Source organism: Neofelis nebulosa, chromosome 13, assembly GCF_028018385.1.
Source record: "Neofelis nebulosa isolate mNeoNeb1 chromosome 13, mNeoNeb1.pri, whole genome shotgun sequence".
Lineage (NCBI taxonomy): Eukaryota > Metazoa > Chordata > Mammalia > Carnivora > Felidae > Neofelis > Neofelis nebulosa.
In genome coordinates, this window is record NC_080794.1 from 40,786,095 (window position 1) to 40,804,281 (window position 18,187).

Consider the following 18,187-nt stretch of genomic DNA (forward strand, 5'->3'; position numbering starts at 1 on the left):
CCTATTGGTAAAATATGGCTTGTTTGGCCCAGTTTTGTGATTTTGAACTAGACCTAAGGTTTCTGACTCTCAGCTAAGTACTTCGTCTGTTAGGACAAATTAATGTCTCTTTCTCTACCTGCTAGAATAGATAACTTCTCAAGTGTTATGACACTGGGTAGAGTTTCCATGGGAGATATCAGAGAATAACCTTTGCAGAATGTGGAGAAGAAATAACATCCACTGGAGAAGGAGACTCCATGGCAGGTGATTACCAGACTGCTTTCTTCTCTTCCAGTTGGTCCACTGTGCTTTTTGGCGCAGTGAGAACTGGTACCCTGGTGGGCTGAGTCCAGCTCTCCTTAGATCATGCTTATATTTAAGGTTGGCAATTTACTGCCAGGCCCATGTGAGCTGTTTGATGTTCTAATCCAAAGCACTGTCATGCTAGAGAACTTTTTTCTGAACTGTGTCCTGTCACCAAATGTCATTGTGCCCCTGTGCAGGTATATGTGGAGCGTGTAGCTGTACTTGGGGCCTTTGGGTACTTCCTTCATAAATAGCAGATTTAGGACCAGACAAGGAATTGGTACATCAGCCATAAATCCTGAGAAGGAGAATGCCAGATTCATTTGGCTGCTGGCACTTGATTTGTGGGTGTGTTAAAGGTCTCTGAACCTCTTAGAAGAATATGATGAGAAAAATGTGGTTCAGACTGCCCATCCAGTTTCTTATTGAGCTTTGGGTACTCAATAAGTAGGCAGGTAGAAACATTAGGTATTTGGGCTTCCAAGTCTGGTGCTTCCTAAGTTTATAACATTAATAACTTTGTTTTTAAATTCCAATTTCTCTTTTCCTGGGCTGCTTTCATCATCTATGGTGGTCCCCTTCTTCCTACTGCAGGCTTCTTATTCCCTTAGGCTCTCTGTTACTCCCCTTTTCCACATATCCTTTCTCAGAAGAACATCTTGTGTCAGCCACAGGGCACTAGCATGGTAACATTTTGGAACTGGAAGAAACTTTTTAGAACTTAGGGTTCAACACCTTCTTGCCACATAGGTGGAAACTGACGTAGAGAGGAGAGGGCAAGTTACTTGAAGCCATATAGCTGGTTGGTGAAAGACACACCTGGAACTCAGTTTTCTAGATCCTTCCCCACCAGTCCAGTACTCTCCCTCATCTCACTATAGCATTTTAACTTTAGCTTGAAATTAAGGCATAATATATTGTCTAGTTTAAAAATCCTCTCCATTCAAGGTGGATGATTTGCCCCCCCCTTCCTGCCCTTAATTCTGAACAATGTGAAGTTGCAAATATTGAATCAGTTTTGACCTGTAAAAATGTCAGTTTCATATGATTCAATATAATACTTAGAATTTGACCAATAATACCTATACATTTAAGAAATGCAGGTCACTTAGCCTTTTTCTCTGGATGATTATTGATTTAGAGGGTAGGTTCACCTGGGTGAGCATAGCATGATGCCGATGAGCTCACATCACAGGTCAGAGGATTTTGTAGGCTTCTGAACTTGCATCTTTCCCCATGCCAGTTGGCAAGCCTGTCTCCAGGCAGCCACCCCAACAGCAATGTTCCAGATGGGGCTGTGTGTGGTCACAGTGAGAGGAGGCTGATGTCCATCACTGACTGCTGTGGTACAGTGAAAAGTGAAGCGGCTTTTGATGCTGGTGAGCCTGACACTGAGTCTTGGATACACAACTTTTCAGCTGTGTGACCTTACATTGAGGGTCTTAAGTTCTCTGGTTTTTCATTTTCTCATCTTTAACATAATATTAAAGGGTTTTCATCACGGTTTGTATAAATTAAGTGACATAATATGTGAAAGTATTTGGCCAGTGCTTGGCATGTAGTGAGGCCTCAATAAATAGCTATTTTTAATTTTTTTTTACATTTATTTATTTTTGAGAAACAGAGTGAGACAAAGCGTGAGTGGGGGGAGGGGCAGAGAGAGAAGGAGACACAGGATCTGAAGCAGGCTCTAGGCTCTGAACAAGCGGTCAGCACAGAGCCTGATGCAGGGCTCGAACCCACAAACTGTGAGATCATGACCTGAGCTGTAGTCAGACCCTCAACCGAGGCTCAAACCCACAAACTGTGAGATCATGACCTGAGCTGTAGTAGGACGCTCAACCGACTGAGCCACCCAGGCGCCCCAATAGCTATTTTTAAACACACACATACTTACACTTCATGGTACCAGGCTGTTAAGCCAGTAATGTCACCTTTGATTCAGCACAGCACCATTTGCCCATTCATAAATCTCTCCCCTTTTTCTGTATGTCTAATTTGAGCCTGATAGCTGGTTCTTGCTAGATGATTGAGTTCTATGGATAAAGTTTATCCTTTCAGGTAGATTGCATTTTTATTAAAGGCAGTGATTTGTTTGGGACCCCCACTATTCCTACTTGAGCTCTGGGTTCATAGCAGGTCTGTGAATCTGTGAAATAAACTGGTGCATCAAACAAGCTTCTTTGTAGATGCTCACACATTTACTGTATAATCTAGTGAAGATTTCCCTGGTGGTGTTTGCATAATGTTACATGTTTCAGTCCCATATTTAACACTTGGTGATTGTGAGGGTTCAAGGTGGCTTTAATCAAGTGGCAAACTGGTTCTTGGAGTCTGACACTAGCACTCTGTGTCCTTTGCCGGGGGGAATTGTTGCTTCCACCCGTAGATTATCGGGGATTCCAGCCAGGTTCCAATTGCCCTGTGATAATGCAGTACTTTGTTCCTGAGTAGGTTAAGGACTGATATCCCCATTATGTAGCATGTCATGAAATGAATGTTATTGTTAAGTATAAGGACAGGACATATTAGTGGTATCTTTTATTACACAGTCTTCATTATAAAAGAACAGCTCTTGCTAAAGTAGTCCCCATTTGATAGGTAGCAGGACATTGTTCTTGTACTGTTGGCTCTGATTAAGGTTGGGATAATGCACTGTTGCTGCCTGTTATGTCCATCAGGAAAGAAGGTAAAATAGATGAGCATATGTTTGCAACAGATTAAAAAGACTGGTGTAAAGTCCATTAATAATTCTCATACTTAGGATTTGCTTTCTACTGTACTTACTTACAAAATCTGCAACATTTAATCTCTTCTCTGCGAGACCAGCTGAGAGAACCTTTTTCCCCTTCTGAGTGATAGGCCTGGATTTTCTGAGACAGAGCATTTGTCTGTCAGGGCCCATGGCTGCTGTGGTGATTTACTTGCCGTCAGATGATGTTGGTGTCCGGTTGGTGATATAGCCTTGCTGGATATGGGGAAATTTGTTACCTTTAGCTTTGACAGGAAGATAATTGCTGATGGTTAACAGAACTGAGCCAAATCCATTGGTTTTTCAGTAACACAAGCATAGGACTGGTTTCGAGAACCATGCTTCTCCCTATGTAAGCTTCAATTCCAGGCTTCTTTTTCTTCTTTCTTCTTCATCTCCTTTGTTGTTTTTGTTTATTTAAAGTGTGTGTGTGTGTGTGTGTGTGTGTGTGTGTGTGTGTGTGTGATGAGAGAAATGCACCAAATTCTACTTTTTTTAATTTCTAGCATTATATTACTGTGAGGACTGAGGGAATATTTGTTCATTCTACAAAGAAAAGCCATTGGGGAAAGGTGTGTGTGTGTGTGTGTGTGTGTGTGTGTGTGTGTGTGTGTGTTGAGGGGGAGTGTCTTGCAACACCAGAGGCAGCCAGCCACTTGGTAAAGAGGTTGATGATCAGTGGGACATTGTTTTGTTAGGCCCCTCTCCTGAGTACACATAAATTGGGGCCTCTGTTATGTAGCTTGTCAATTTTTCTTCACACTGTGCAATCAAGTGATTGGTCCGACAAAGCTTTGTAATGTTTGAGCCTCGAGGGCTTCTCAGCAGAAGTCTTAAAAGGATGGAACAAGCTCAGAGAGTCCCAGAGGACAGAACTATGCCTCACAGATGTGGGCGGGTTCTGGGCTTGGGAAGATGATGAGCTCACCCAATTTTCCTGGTAGAAAGGGGCAGGGGCAGGCTGTGGGGTGTAAGTTGGGGAAGCACCGTGGAGAATGGAATATTCTTGTATTGGATACAAGGATACTTGGATACTTGTATTGGATACTTGGATAGCTTGTAGCCCATCCTCTTCAACCTTTATAACAACGGCCTCTCAAAAGCTTCAGTGTTATGAGTCTCCCCTTTGGAGCCCTGGATTTGAAGCTTTTGATGACCTACCTTAGTGATGTAACGGGCTCTGAAAATGTCACTATTTACCTGCAGAGAAGCTCGCTTCCTGAGGAACTGTGTATTCTGATGTGCAGGTGCTGAGTGCTGAAGTGTATCCGTTTAACTCCCTTTTCTTGTTCCTTTTGGAGAGTTGTTCTTCACCTGTCTCAAGATACCTGGATATTGTCATATATTGGTGTTATAACTTTCTTGGCAACAGGAATACTCTTCTTAAAGCCTAGAGAACCCAGTCCTTTAGTTTTGTGGGAAAGGGTCTCCTGAATCATCATAGCATCTAGAGGGAGAAATCTAGGCCCTTGCTAAGATGCTAAGATTCATAAGAGGATTCAGAGGTTGTCCTCCCTGTTTGGCCATGTGTATGGATGACTGTAGCCTTTATGGGGCTGGGCTTATCACCCTTCTTCCTTTCCTCAGTCTTTATGTCTGCCTAGTCACCTGGTGCTCATGACCCTTTGCCAACAGAGTTGTCACAGGTGTTCCTTTATTTCCCTGTCTTTAGCCACTGCCCTGGCCAAGGTCCTCACCTGTTTCTCTCTCCACTTTTTTAATGGCACCACAGCTAGTTTGAGCCTACAGCTTCCCATCCCTCGAATACATCCCACTCATTGATACAATGCTGGCCTTTCTAAGACATGGATCTAGCCACAGAGCTCTGGCAGCAATTGACTATTGATCTCTTCCACTTCATACCTTGTTCATACTTGCCTCCTCTTTCCTTCTAGACTGCATAGTCTTTGAGGGCTAAGCCAGCGTTCTGTGTTTGTTCTCCTGAGATGTTCATTCCTCTCATCCCTGCTTATTAAATTCTCTTACCGTTCAGGGCCCAATACCAGTACCAGACATCACTCCTGGGAAGCATTTCCTCCTCCTCCAAATTGAAACGAAGTCCTCCTTGGGGACCAGTTGCTATATTATTACTAATAATACTGTTCTCTTGTCTCTGATGCTCACTAGCTGGTGAGCCCCTTGAGGGCCCGGGGCGTGTCTTACTGTACCGTGGCTCTCTACCATCTGAGACTACCCCTTGTGCACAGTGATTGCCGAGTCACAGTCCGAGTTTGGTGACGAAGTAACAGTTCCAGAATTGTTGCATGCTAGAGCCTCATTATGACTTAATTCTTTAAGTCACTTATCAAGAACCCTCTGTACATACATCAGTGTTTTGTCCAAGAGTAGGGGAAAAGACACACGCTTCACCACTTCCTGATTCCTTGCCTGCGATGGACACAACCCACCCTCGCACTGCGTTCTCCCTCAGTGAGGCCTCATATCCTCTGGGAGTCGGCCGTCTGCCTCAGCATGTAATTCCTGGCAGCTGCTGCCCATCATCTGGCACTACCATTGGCAGAGGCTTTCCTACCACCCTCGTATCAGTTGTGGTGAGAGGTCCTGAGAAGGCTGACGTTGTCCTTTCCCAAGGGTACTTACAGTTCACTAAGGAGATTAAGTAAATATTTCTAAAGCGCTTAGTATGTGGAACATTTAGATAATAATACAAGACACTAAATGATTCAGAGCTAAACGGGCATGGGAGGGTGCAGACTGTACCAGGAGAGCTGGGAAAGTGCAGTCCAAGAAAACTGCCTGGAGGAGGTGAGTCTCAGGGCCTGAGAAGGAGGGAGGACAGCCTAGGGCAGGGGAATAATAGCATGGGCAGCTACTCAGAGAAGGCAGACCCAAATAGGGAGGGCTTTGTGTTCTTTTCTCATGGTCAGGCAACAACCAGCATTCTCCTTGACTTCAGGGCTGGTGCCTCTCCCTGAATAATCCCTTTAAAATCCTTTACTCTGAGCGATCATTTAAAAAAAAAAAATCATCAGTTTTGAAATCTGCCTTTAACCCCCAGATCATCTTTTTCCATTTCTACTCTCTGGACAGTAAAAAACTGGAATATTTCTGTGTTTGTTCTGCTCTCCGTGGGTAACCTCTCTTCCCGCATGATAAATACACATTTGAAAATATTGATTTGCTGCTACCTCTTTGAAAAGCTTAAGAAGGTTGACCTCTGCCTTGGCGTTCTCAGACTTGAATTTTTCAGACTGACCAATCGACCCCTGGAAAGGCTGTGAAACAGTACCTGTGGGTCCTGGAGGGCCTTTCTGGAGGACTGAGGACGTGGTGGTGGCGGCTTGGCAAATGCCTGAAAGGAGGGCCTTTTAATAAAATGCTGTGTGTCCATGGCTCAAATCTAATGACTTTTAAATAGCTTGTAGGAAGGGAAAAATCTCCATCGTAGAGTCTGAGAGAGTCACCCCAAGGGAAGTGCCATTTTCCAGACATGTCTCAGAACCCCGGAGTCCCCTAGGCCCAGAGCAGATGATGATGTGTTGTGTCTTAAAGTTTGCTTCTTCCCTACCCCCCACCCCCACCCCACCAGTCGCTCCTCGTTTTATTTTTTTTTCCCTTGGTTTTACCACTGTGTGACCTCGTGTTGTATTTTTTCTGAATGACAATGAAAGTAATTGAAAATATTGATTGGCAGTACAGTTAAGTTGTCAACACAACCATTTAATTTGTCAGGAGGACTTGTTAAATTGTCAAAAATCATATAAAAAAACTCCTTCAGTCACTGATGATATACATTAGAGATGTTCATGAATCAAATGGGCCATTTTGGAGATAAGTGTTGAAGAAAAATTTTGAAATGGTATTCTTCAGATACGTTTGCGTTCTCTCCTTTTTCCTCTCTCATCTTTTCCTCTCTCTCTCTGATCACTCATTGCAAAGAATATTGGAACCATTTTGGCGAGACAAGGTAAGTGAGGGATACTTGGGTGAGTGGAGGCCTCACTAAGTGTATCACATAGCAGAACAAGATTATTTTATAGCAATCTAATTATGATATTCTGAGCCAAATACTCGGAAGTTATTAATAAAGAGAAAAGGCGTGGAAGCTTCCTTTTCCCATTATGTGTGGGATTTAAAACATGGGTCTTGGATTTTTTTTTTTTTTTTAAGGAAATTGTCTTTTAGGGGCTCTGGGCTCTTATCTCTGTCAGCCCTGTATGAAGATGGGTACGCAACATCCTATTTCCTGTTGAAATGCTTGAGGCACTGCTGTAATCTTCCTGCATTTTCACTGTTGTTAATCTAGTTCCTGAAGGGCCTATGTTCCCAAATGGAATTGGAATTAGCTTTATTTAGATTAATTTAAGAACAGTACTATCTGCTCCCCATTGGTCAAAATGAGTCAGGTCATTCTTGATATCATTAGTCTTTTGCTCTACTTGATTTAATAGTGTATTAGGGCTCAGAAATCCAACTTGGCCTAGCTTAAGAGAATAAAGGATTTTATTGGAAGACTACTTAGGTCATTCCCATAGTTGCCAGAAGGGCTGGTGTGGTAGGCAAAATTCTAAAAATGCCCCCTCCCCGATTCTGTGCCCCATAGTCCTGAGAATTGTGAATGTACCATCAGTGCCAGGATTGTGTTACGGTGTAATGTAGACCTTTAAAAAGGAGAATTGTGCAGGGCACCCAGGTGGCTCAGTCAGTTGAGTGTCCAACTTCAGCTCAAGTCATGATCTCAGTTTGTGGGTTCGAGCCCCATGTTGGGCTCTGTGCTGGCAGCTCAGAGCCCAGAGCCTGCTTCGAATTCTCTGTCTCCCTCTCTCTCTGCCCCTCTCCTGATCACTTACTCTCTCTCTTAAAAATAAACAAACACTGATAAAAAGGGTGGGATTATCTTAAAAGTGACCTTTAAAAACAGGAATTATCCAGGTGGGCCCAATCTTATCATACAGTCATCAAAAGCACAGAACTTTCTTCAACTGGTGGAAGAAGAGGATGCCATAGATATTTGAAGCAGGAGAGGGATTTGACATGTTGACTTGATGATGGAAGGTTTCCTGTGAGAAGGTATCCCAGCAGTTTAGAGAAGCAGAAAGTGTGTCCCAGCAGGTAGCCAGGAAAGAATCAGAGACATCAGATCTGTAACTACAAGGAACTGGATTTTGCCAATAACCTGAATGAGCTTGGAAGGTGATTTTTTTCCCCTTGGAATCTCTGGATTAATATTCCACTCTGAATGATGCCTTGATATTGGCCTTGTGATAGATACCCTCGGTGTCTGAGGTTGGGGTGGGCAGGTGAATGTAGTCCTAGGATTGGGGTCCTGCATCCACTTTTGTGTCTGGGAGGCAAGCTGTACCCTCCCATGATAGGCAGAGGCCTGTCATAAGCTAATGGACAGCCCCAAAAGAAGGGAATGCAGTTCTGGGAAGATAATGCAATAAATGCCCACCTAAAGTAACACTTAATTTCATGTTAAGATGTGTGTTTTTTCACATTTTAAAATCTCTGACATGGGGATGTATCTTGCCCTGTTATGGCATCTTAAGAAAGAAAGCTATGACCAGGGTCTATCATGGTATATTTGTCTCTGCTGGGCCAGTCTTGGCGGCTATCTTGGAGACTCCTTTGAACTGTAACCCCTATGGTTTTAGTCAACAAACTACTGAAGGACCATTTGAGGGAAGACTAGAACTCATTGTTGTCTGAAAAACTTCTATTGGCATTTCCTGATAAGATTGAGAACTTGTTTGTTTCAAAATGTGCAGAATGCATGTTGGTGGCTGCATCAGCTACACTCTGGACTGACAGAGAAGATGGTATTTTACATGGAAACATTGATCAACTCTGAGTTGAAAATTGCTTCCAGAGGGTCAGTTTTTAGAATACCTTATGCCATATATTTCATGTATGCATACATACATGAGTGATAAAAATATCTGAATTGGCCAAAAACAACTATTTTAATAAGTATAAAATAAAAATTCAAAATGATTGGAAAGCATTATGTTTTAGTTTAATAGCATTGCTTTTTTCTTAGTGGTACATAAAATCATAGAATATTAAAATCAACGACAGATTAATTAATTTTAAATAAAACATTTTTGTGTAGCACACATTAGTTACCTTATAAAATAGGGATAGTTTACTTGGAAAAGTGGAAATTGGACTGGAGAAAGTGGTGCCTTTTCAAGTTTAAAGTTGCTAAGGTGTTTCTTGATTGGAATCGAGGGAAGAGGGTCAAGAGCCTGACATAGATTAAAATTAAGCTAATCGTGTGCCTCAGCCTTTACACTCCACAATTGTCCACACATGTCTCTGCTACTCTCTACTACCTGCCCCTGGGCTCTCAACTGGAATTTGCTACCAGACAGGAGTGGGTTGAAAAGTGGTGGGCTGTAACAAAAGTGGTGAGAGTAGGTACCTTTGGTATTGATAACAGGGCTTGGCTTTTGTTTCTGGCCCAGATTGGCATTCCACTATCGCAGAAAGAACACGGGAGACCCTATTTTTGTAGCACCTTTGCCATTACCGAGCTGTGAGACCTTAGTCTCAGGACTTAACCTGTCTTGGAGTTCTCCTTTCTGCATGTGTGTAATGGAATTGCTAAACCAGAGCACCTCAGATGTTCTTTGCTGCACTAATGTTTTGCTGTTACAAAATTTGCCCAGTCTCCCTTATTGCATTTCTTGGGTGTCCCATTTCTAAGTTGGCTCATATTTTTTGAGTGCCTGTGGCTTGCTGAGCTCTGTGTGAGAGAGAAGCTAAAGATGCAATTCTTCCCCTCGAGGAGCTTGCGTTTTCATTCCAGAGACAGGACAGAGACTTGAAAAGGGAGAGTTGAAAGAATATGTGAGTAGCTAACTGAATGAACAGTGTGGACTGTTAAGAACGTTCTAGAGAGGCTTTGTTTTGGTTAGCAAGGAACAAGCTGGAGGGTCAGGGGGAAATGGTCTGTGAACTTAAATCAATCAGGACTGCTTATTGTGTTTGTCTATTGGGGTCTCTGGATTGCCTCTCATTTGTCCTCATTCTGGGCATTTAAATGGGCTCATGTCAGCTGCAAAACACATAGGGACCTTTAGGGCAGTCTTTCCCCGCCCCCCCCCCCCCCCCACCCCGGGCTTCATTCAGAGGCCTCTGAAGGTCAAAATGGAAATTGCATGTCTGAGTCCCATTTCTTCACACCCGTCTAGACCTGCCATCAGGGTTTGGGTCACTGCCATAGCCAGTTCAGGGTCATCTGATACGAGCAGTCTTTCTGCTCCCTGAGGTCATTCGGGCACCAAGCTAGGCTCCTCCTTCCTGGTTGCTCTGCTATTCCTTAGCTAGTTGTCCTGGTCTTCGTGGCCAAATCTGGCTCACCAGCAACATATGTCTGTTCCAATCCATGCATGGGAAGAGGGGAGGCAGTGTGAAGCCTGCTGCTTTTTTCAGATGTGACATCAACTTTGCCCACAACACTTGGCTGATACTCCATTAGCTTTGTCTTAGTCACATGGCACCACTGAGCTGAAGGGTAACTGGGAGATGTAGTCTCTAGCCGGGCTGCCACGTACCCGGCTACAATTCAAAGGGAATTCTGTAACTGAAGTAATGAAGGGAGGAAGTGTGCCAGGGGACAGTTAGAAGTCTACCATAACTGCTATCATTGAATCTTTGCTGTTTTTGCCTTCCATTCCACTAATGAGTTCCTTGAGCCAGGGTTTGTACTCACCTTTATGGCACCAATGTTGATGTTAGAACTTGGTGCATAATAGATGCTTAAAAACTGTTTGCTAAATGAAGGAACACCGTCAGTGAATGAATTGAGAAATGGAAGAGTGACAGAGCCTGCCATTTGGGATCCTTCGTTCTTTTGTGCCCCAAGCAGTGTTCTTTGTATTTTGAGTACATGTAACTGAGCTATGGGTGGGCCGCACTGCATTTAGCCCACCAGAGGATGCTTGGCTACGCCCGCCACGCAGTCTTTGAACCCAGGACTGGGGGAGATGCAGGAATATTTCATTAATCCTTGCACCATTTAGCCTCCTTATCGAATGGCCCAGACCTGTTCTTTGTTACGGACAACAATGAAGGGTGCCTTTAAGAAATCTCCAGTGAGTACCGAGGCATTGCAGATTAGGTCAGTAGAACTGCTGCTAGGTTGAGCATGATGGATGAGCAGGAGAATGAGTTTCTGCTGCACGGTATTGTGAAATCTTTTCATTGTCACCAACGGGCCTATGAGGAACTGATGAATGAGGGAGCAAGTGTCAGAAACGCCCTTCCTTGCCCCAGTACAGTTTTAATATCTCCCTGAGCTACAGGATGAGTATTGATAAAAGTAAAGTTTAAAAATAGCCACAGAGTGATGGGTAGCCATGATTTAAGGAGAACAGCAATGGGGTTAGAGAGGGTTCATTTTCCTGAAAGTGCATGAGAGGGAGAGAGCAAGAGGGAGACAGAGAGAGGAGGAGAGAAGTGGCGCGGCTGGACTGTGAGGGGAAAGAGCAGGAGGCTTTTATAAGAAGCTAATGTGATGAGGATGACGAGGGCTTTGATGGATGAGTTAGATCCATCTGGTCGCAGTATATGTAATAAATAGCTGTGCTCAGGTTTGACCTCTCCCACTTACCAGACACATCTTTCTCTTTTGGGATATCCAGGAGGGAGCTTCCATTAGAGGAAAGAACCCGTCATGAGCCAGAGCTGGGGATGTTTATGGGCTTGTGCAGAGGGCAGAAAGGAGATGGTATCCGAGTTACAGGTTTATAAACTGAAAACTGTAGGCAGCCACAATGCTGGTGATAGAAGTGCATTTGCAGGGCTGCAGCTGCTTCTGAGGTGTGGAGGGGAGAGGCACGAAGTAGGCGGGCACAGGTGGTGGGCAGTGGTCCCAAGGGCTGTGTAAGGGATACCTTGGTTTCTTGCTCATGGCATTTCCAGGTTCCTTTTGTCATACCTTCCCTTGCTGGGACCAAATGTTAAATTAGGCTAGAATTGAATGGGCCTCTAACTAGGTACATAATTTTTAGCTGGGAAGGTTTGGCAATGGGGTATTCTGGTGAATATAATATTTAGAAACATTATAAAATGTGTTCAGTCATATTTCTGCCTTAGAAAAGTCACAAGAGTTAATATATCATTGTAGGCCTTTGTGTTTGTGTTGGCTTACTGTTTATACATCAGTGACTGCTACCCTCCCTTGAAGATATGCCAAAGGCATCCCCAAAAATACTGGCTAAAAAGCTTACTCAATTTCTGTAATAAATGTACAGCTTGAATTTTTAAGCCATTTTTTGATAACTGAAGTTTTGGGAAAGGAAACATCATAGTCAAAAAACAGGAGGGAAGTGGATCTTGCCATTGGATTGTGTATAATGGGCAGCAGATTTGGAGAGAAAATGGAAAATGGATCTGCCTCAAAGAATAAGTGGAAAATCAGAAAACTGGCAGCTTGTTTGCTTCCTTGGGATCAAAGGGTCTTCGAGAAAACCCAGTTAGATGTCCCTCCCCATCCCATTTCCCTATTCTTCCTGGAAGAACTGGCTGGACTACAAAGAGCAGGTCCCTGCCATGGCCAGGCTGCTATAGCCTCACCCCATGTGGGAAGAGAGCTGTGCTTTGGCCAGCACAATCCTAGCTTTCCTCTTTTGTGTGTGTGTGGGGTACTTCCTGTGCTTCTTAAGAAGCTGGGGGTGTGCACGTGAAAGCTTGGAGCCTGGCACAGCATGTGTTTGAATTAGAATGTCTGTCCCCAGAACAGTAACTTCTGCCCTCTGAGAATGTGGTTGAAGCTATGGACCCTCTACCCAAAAACTGGCGCACACACACATGCACATTATTGCATGTAATTCGAGGGAGTTTGCTACCTCTCTGAATTCCTTACCAGGCTAAGAACTTAGCTAAGTAATTATGAAAGCTTGTTTCACACAAAAAAACTCATGCACACATATACATGACCCTTGAACAGTGTGGGGTTAGAGTCCCCAACTCCACATGAAGTCCAAAATCGTTGTATAACTTTTGACTCTCTAAAAACTTAACTACTAGAAGGCTACTGTTGACTAGAAGCCTTAATGGTAACATAAACAGTTGATTAATCCACATTTTGTGTGTTTTGTGTGTCATATGCTATATTCTTACAATACAGTAAGTTAGAGAAAATATTAAGAACACCCTAAGGGGGAGAAAATACAGTTATAGAACACTGTACTATAGTGAAAAAAAATCTACATATAAGTGGACCCTCCCAGTTCAAACACATATTGTTCAAGAGGCCAGTGTGTATGAAGACACACACACACACAACACACATGTATGTATAATGTATATATGTCTGCTTATACACGTGCAATGACTAATATGTCATCATGTACAACTTGTTAATGATCAATATTCAATGTGAAAGGAAACCCAAGACTCTGCCTCCTTAAGAGTATGTTAGTCATGTAATTTAAAAATTGTTTTGGTGCTTCTGTTTGCTTTGAGTATTGGTTAAAAGCTACCGCAGAAATTCTCCCTTTGCAAAATCAATAAATAAATGAGTGGATTAAGGCTTCTCCAGGGGGCCACACAACAGAACCCTGACCAAGGTTTCCTTTGCCTTTGCTAGGTTCCCATCCCCATTTTCGCTTCTTTCTGTCGTTGGTGGCTCTAGTTTTCGTATGTCATGCCCATCCTGGCCAATGCCCTGTCTTCACGACATGCCCACATGCTGCAAACTCACTTCATTTACGTTTGTTCACATCTTCAGTTTAGTAGTCTGAGCTAGATGTTAGGAAGAAAACCGAGCCCTAGAGGTATCCATACTAAGGTGTGAATGTCTGATCACTGTGAATTCCCTATGGATAGTCATATTTAAAAGAGGACATGTTTTAACTCCAATTGCTCTTCAACTAGTGTATTTTGGACAATATACAAAAGGAAGAATGTTAGGCACTGGTGTTTAAAAAAAATTAGAAAGGGGGAAAAACTTGGTTAGGGAAAAGAAAGCAGCTGAAGAGACAAAGGGTGATAAATGTGGGTATTGTTCTCCATGGAAGAAACACTTGGAACGATTTGAAGGCAGAACCCCACCTTAGGCACCAGGAACACAAAAGAGAGAAAACCTTATGTGCAGAATTTCATAGTCCTTCTAACCGAAGGTTTTTGTAATGGGGGAAGAAACAGATTTTAATCAGATTTTAAGTGATAAATCTGCTTTGCAAATTGAAAAGTCCCTTCCTCTGTGTGTGGGGAAACTTTGTCAAACCTTTGGCAGATTTTTGGTGACCTTGTATGAGGATGGCGAGGAACAGTAGAGCCAAGATGAACAGAGGCAAGTTGTGAATTTTAGAAAGTTGCCCCACCCCCAAGATATTTCTCTATTATGGAAACAATAGATGCTTTTTAAAGAAAAAGCAGAGAGAAGAAAAATAGTTCTAATAGTCTTGCCAGTCCCCAAATTAAGAACTCTTAATATTTTGATGTATTTCTTTCCACTTTTTTAATATAGATTATTTTATATCCTGCTTTTCTCTTTATTTTATAGCATGTGCGTTTTCCATATAATTATATACTCCTAATGAAAAGTATTTTAATGACTACATAATATCCTTACAGCAAGGTTTTGTTTCATTTTGTTTCACAATTATTCAGTCCACAGGTACATGTATTCCTCCTGCATGGATTTTAGTTTCTTTAGTTTGAAGCCCTAGAGGGAGAAATACCAGGTCAGAATGTGAACATGTTGGAAGGTCCCTGAGACCTATTGCCACATTGCTTTAATGAAAGGTTATTACAGTGTACATACCCCCATTGGAGCCAAGTCCTGGGCACAGACTTTGAAGGACAAGAGAACCTTGGTTCTCAGTTGAGGGGTGGGTGTAGAGAATTCTCCTTGGAAGCCCAAGAGAGACTAAGCTGGGCTGCTTCACAACGTCCTCTTAGGTGATTGTAAGGGAGAATGTGGTCCTTGCCTTTCCCCTGGCTTCTGGTGGTTTGCCAGTAGACCGTCTTTGGCATTCTTTGGCTTGGGGTGGATGCATCACCCCAGTCTCTGCCCTCACGTTCACACGGCATTCTCCCTGTGTATGTCTGTTTCTGATTTTTTTCTTAATAAGGACATCTGTCATGTTGGCTTAGAGCCCACCTTAACCCCCTCATCTTTAAATTTTTTTTAATGTTAATTTGTTTCATTTGAAAGAGAGACACAAAGTACGAGCAGGGGGGAAGGGCAGAGAGAAAAGGAGACACAGAATCGGAAGCAGGCTCCAGGCTCTGAGCTGTCAGCACAGAGCCCGATATGGGACTCGAACCCATGAATGCAAGATCATGACCTGAGCTGAATTCAGGTGCTTAACTGACTGAGCCTCACAGGTGCCCCTTAATGACCTCATTTTAACCAATTACATCTGCAGTGACCCTACTTCCAAGTAAATTGATGTTCTCAGCTACTGGGGTACAATTCAACTCCTAACAAAAAGGATCCATCAGCCAGTAGGAAATGAGCCATTGAAGACTGGTCCTGAGAGTAAGTCATCTCCCTTCTCTAGGCCTGGGGTTCTCCTCTAAAATGAGGGTGTTGGATAGAGCAGTGGTTTTTAAACTGGGGTCCCAGACTGGCAACATCAGCATCACCCAGGAACTTGTTACTGTGAAAATTCTCAGGCTCCAACCCAGAACTACTGAATCGGGACTCTGGAGATGGGGCTCAGAAGTTTGTGTTTTACCATTCCTTCCAGGTGATTCTGGTGCACACTCAAGCTTGAGACCCCCTGGACTATAGGGTCTTCTGGATCAGAATTCTCAAATGTCAGCTTTAGGAACATACGTGGGCACAGTCCTATGTACATAGCCTGCCTAAAGGGATGGATGTCTAGCAAATGACCCCAGCCAATTTTTTAAACCCAAATGATAGGGGAGCCTGGGTGGCTCAGTCTGTTAAGCGTCTACTTTGACTCAGGTCATAATCTCAGCGTTTGTGGCTTCAGACCCCATGTCAGGCTCTGTGCTGACAGCTCGGAGCCTGGAGCCTATTTAAGATTCTGTGTCTCCCTCTGTCTCTGCTCCTCCCCTGCTCATGCTCTGTCTCTGTCTCTGAAAAATAAATAAATGTTAAAAAAATTAAAAATAAACTCGATCGATAAACTAATTTTTGTCCTACATAAGTGGCTAAGTAACTAATTCCAGAGTTTTTGTAAGTCCCTTCTGGTCTTCCATTCTGTATCCATTTTTAAAACATTTTTTAATGTTTATTTTTATATTTTTGAGAGATCACGTGGGGGAGGTGCAGAGAGAGAGGGAGACACAGAATCCGAAGCAGGTTCCAGGCTCTGAGCTGTCAGCACAGAGCCTGGTCCAGGGCTCAAACTCACAAACTGTGAGATCATGACCTGAGCCCAAGTCAGATGCTTAACCAACTGAACCACCCAGGTGCCCCCATTCTGTATCCTTTAACCCCAGAGAAGTATATTCACTCAAACCAGTGTTTACTGACCAAAGAACTGTACCAGGTCCTGGGCCTACATTGTGGAACATGCTACTTGTGCGGCAATGTGGCTTTTGTTTTCTCTGAACTTCAACTTGCCTGCTGTTTATTCTTATTTCCTAAGGCCAGCTAAGTGGCTGGCCCATAGACCTAGATATAGAAGCATCCTGTTATTGACATATGGATTGTAGATGAAGACCTAATGGAGACTGCTGTGGGATTCAGGGAAGACCAATTAGGGAATTAATTCATTAGAGTCCAGCATACATGCTGTTATATCTATTTATTTATTTAGGCTAATGTCTTTTGCTTATCCTTTTACAGAAACAAGTACCTGTCAATAGTTGATAATGTACTTGAATTTCCTTAAGTATATTAAAATTTTACATATCAGGCATTTTATAACAGGAACCAAAGTTTACTTTTTACTCTGGCATCCTGATATTGAGGGTTTTATTTATATTAATAAATTCATACAGCAATAGAGTCACACACTGGCCAGTCAAACTCTCCATATCTGACATTACCTAATATGCTTTTTCTAGCCATCATACCTGTATGAATGTATTGGTAACCCTTGTTATAGAACAAAGCTGTGCAGAGAATATTGCTTATTTCTCACATCATTAACTGCTGGATAACAGCTGCTTTGTTTCTTTTCTTCAGTCCCTGGTAAGGCATCTTATTTATCTCTTATTCTTACTAATTGTGTTTTGTTCTTTATGTTTCCATACAATGGGTAAGGAGTCCTTGTCACTGTGCCCATGTGGTTTTTCTAAAAGTAAGCTTATTTTCATGAGAGGGTCACAGATCTGGGTACCAAAGGGCTTGGGTTTCAGCCCCAAGGTATTGACTTACTAGGTGAATCCAGGAAGGTCACATCTTTCCTCTTTCTCTCAATCTCTTTTGTCAAGGGGAATGAGTCTTGTTATATCTGCCTTTGAGTGAGGGTGATAGGGATACAGAGATGAAATAGTGGATGTGACATTGCTTTGAAAAATAGAAGACTGTGCACAGGTGCAAGAGATTCTATGCATATGCGTGCATGTTTGAAATTTTTGTCCAGTTCAGATTAAAGACAACTTTATTATTACTATTAAATCTGCTTACAGAGCAAATATGCTAAAATGTGTATGTTTAATGGTGGCAGGCTTGCTTTAATCCTTCTTGCTTTGGGGTGCTGCATTTCATTTTCTGGTGATGCGGGCCTGGTAATGATCACCACTGATATTTACCACATTTTATTAATGTTATTTTTATGATCCTGCAGGAGATAATTAGGATTGGGTTTGGTTTTTTTCCATATTGTGAAATTTCAAGCTAAATAGTGACATGGTGGGGAGGAGTGAAATAGTGCAGAGAAGGAATGTGTTACAAATAAACTCAACCCAGAAACCATATTTAACATGAATTAAAATTAATGTAGCTCTGTGTTCATTATTTATATCTATTATGTGGAAAATACGTTACTGGACTCTCTAGAATTGGATGTTAAGAAACGTTCTATCCCTCCTTTTGGAAAGCATCCAATTAACACACCGTCCAGAGGGGGGAAGATTGGGGGGTGTGTTAGACAGGAAATATTTTCTTTGATTTATTTATTTTAAAACCTTCATTTAATTTCTAACGTTTAATAAAAGCAGATATTGACTAGATTAAACTAATTAACTTTCTTTATATCAGTGCAAAATTTAATTTCGAGCCAGCCTCTATTGGCCCAACCTTATGTT

General features: G+C 42.6%; 1 protein-coding gene and 1 long non-coding RNA gene across 10 annotated transcripts in view; one reads left to right on the forward strand and one right to left on the reverse strand.

Moving 5' to 3' along the window:
- LRMDA (leucine rich melanocyte differentiation associated) overlaps positions 1-18,187 on the forward strand; it is a 1,033,502-nt gene that overhangs the window by 486,030 nt on the left and 529,285 nt on the right. The window contains exon 1 of one of the 9 annotated variants that reach the window (XM_058698403.1): positions 5,350-5,633. The exons of the other annotated variants lie outside the window; for them this stretch is intronic. Coding sequence (XP_058554386.1) covers positions 5,434-5,633 — 200 coding nt within the window. The 5' untranslated portion in view covers positions 5,350-5,433. Of the gene's footprint in view, positions 1-5,349; positions 5,634-18,187 lie in introns of those variants that run through there. 9 annotated transcript variants of the gene reach the window in all.
- Positions 2,815-5,223, reverse strand: LOC131493723 (uncharacterized). The gene is made up of 4 exons (XR_009252817.1): positions 5,027-5,223; positions 4,241-4,368; positions 3,076-3,256; positions 2,815-2,953 (listed from the first exon to the last, which is right to left on the reverse strand). It is a non-coding gene; the product is annotated as an uncharacterized LOC131493723 (long non-coding RNA).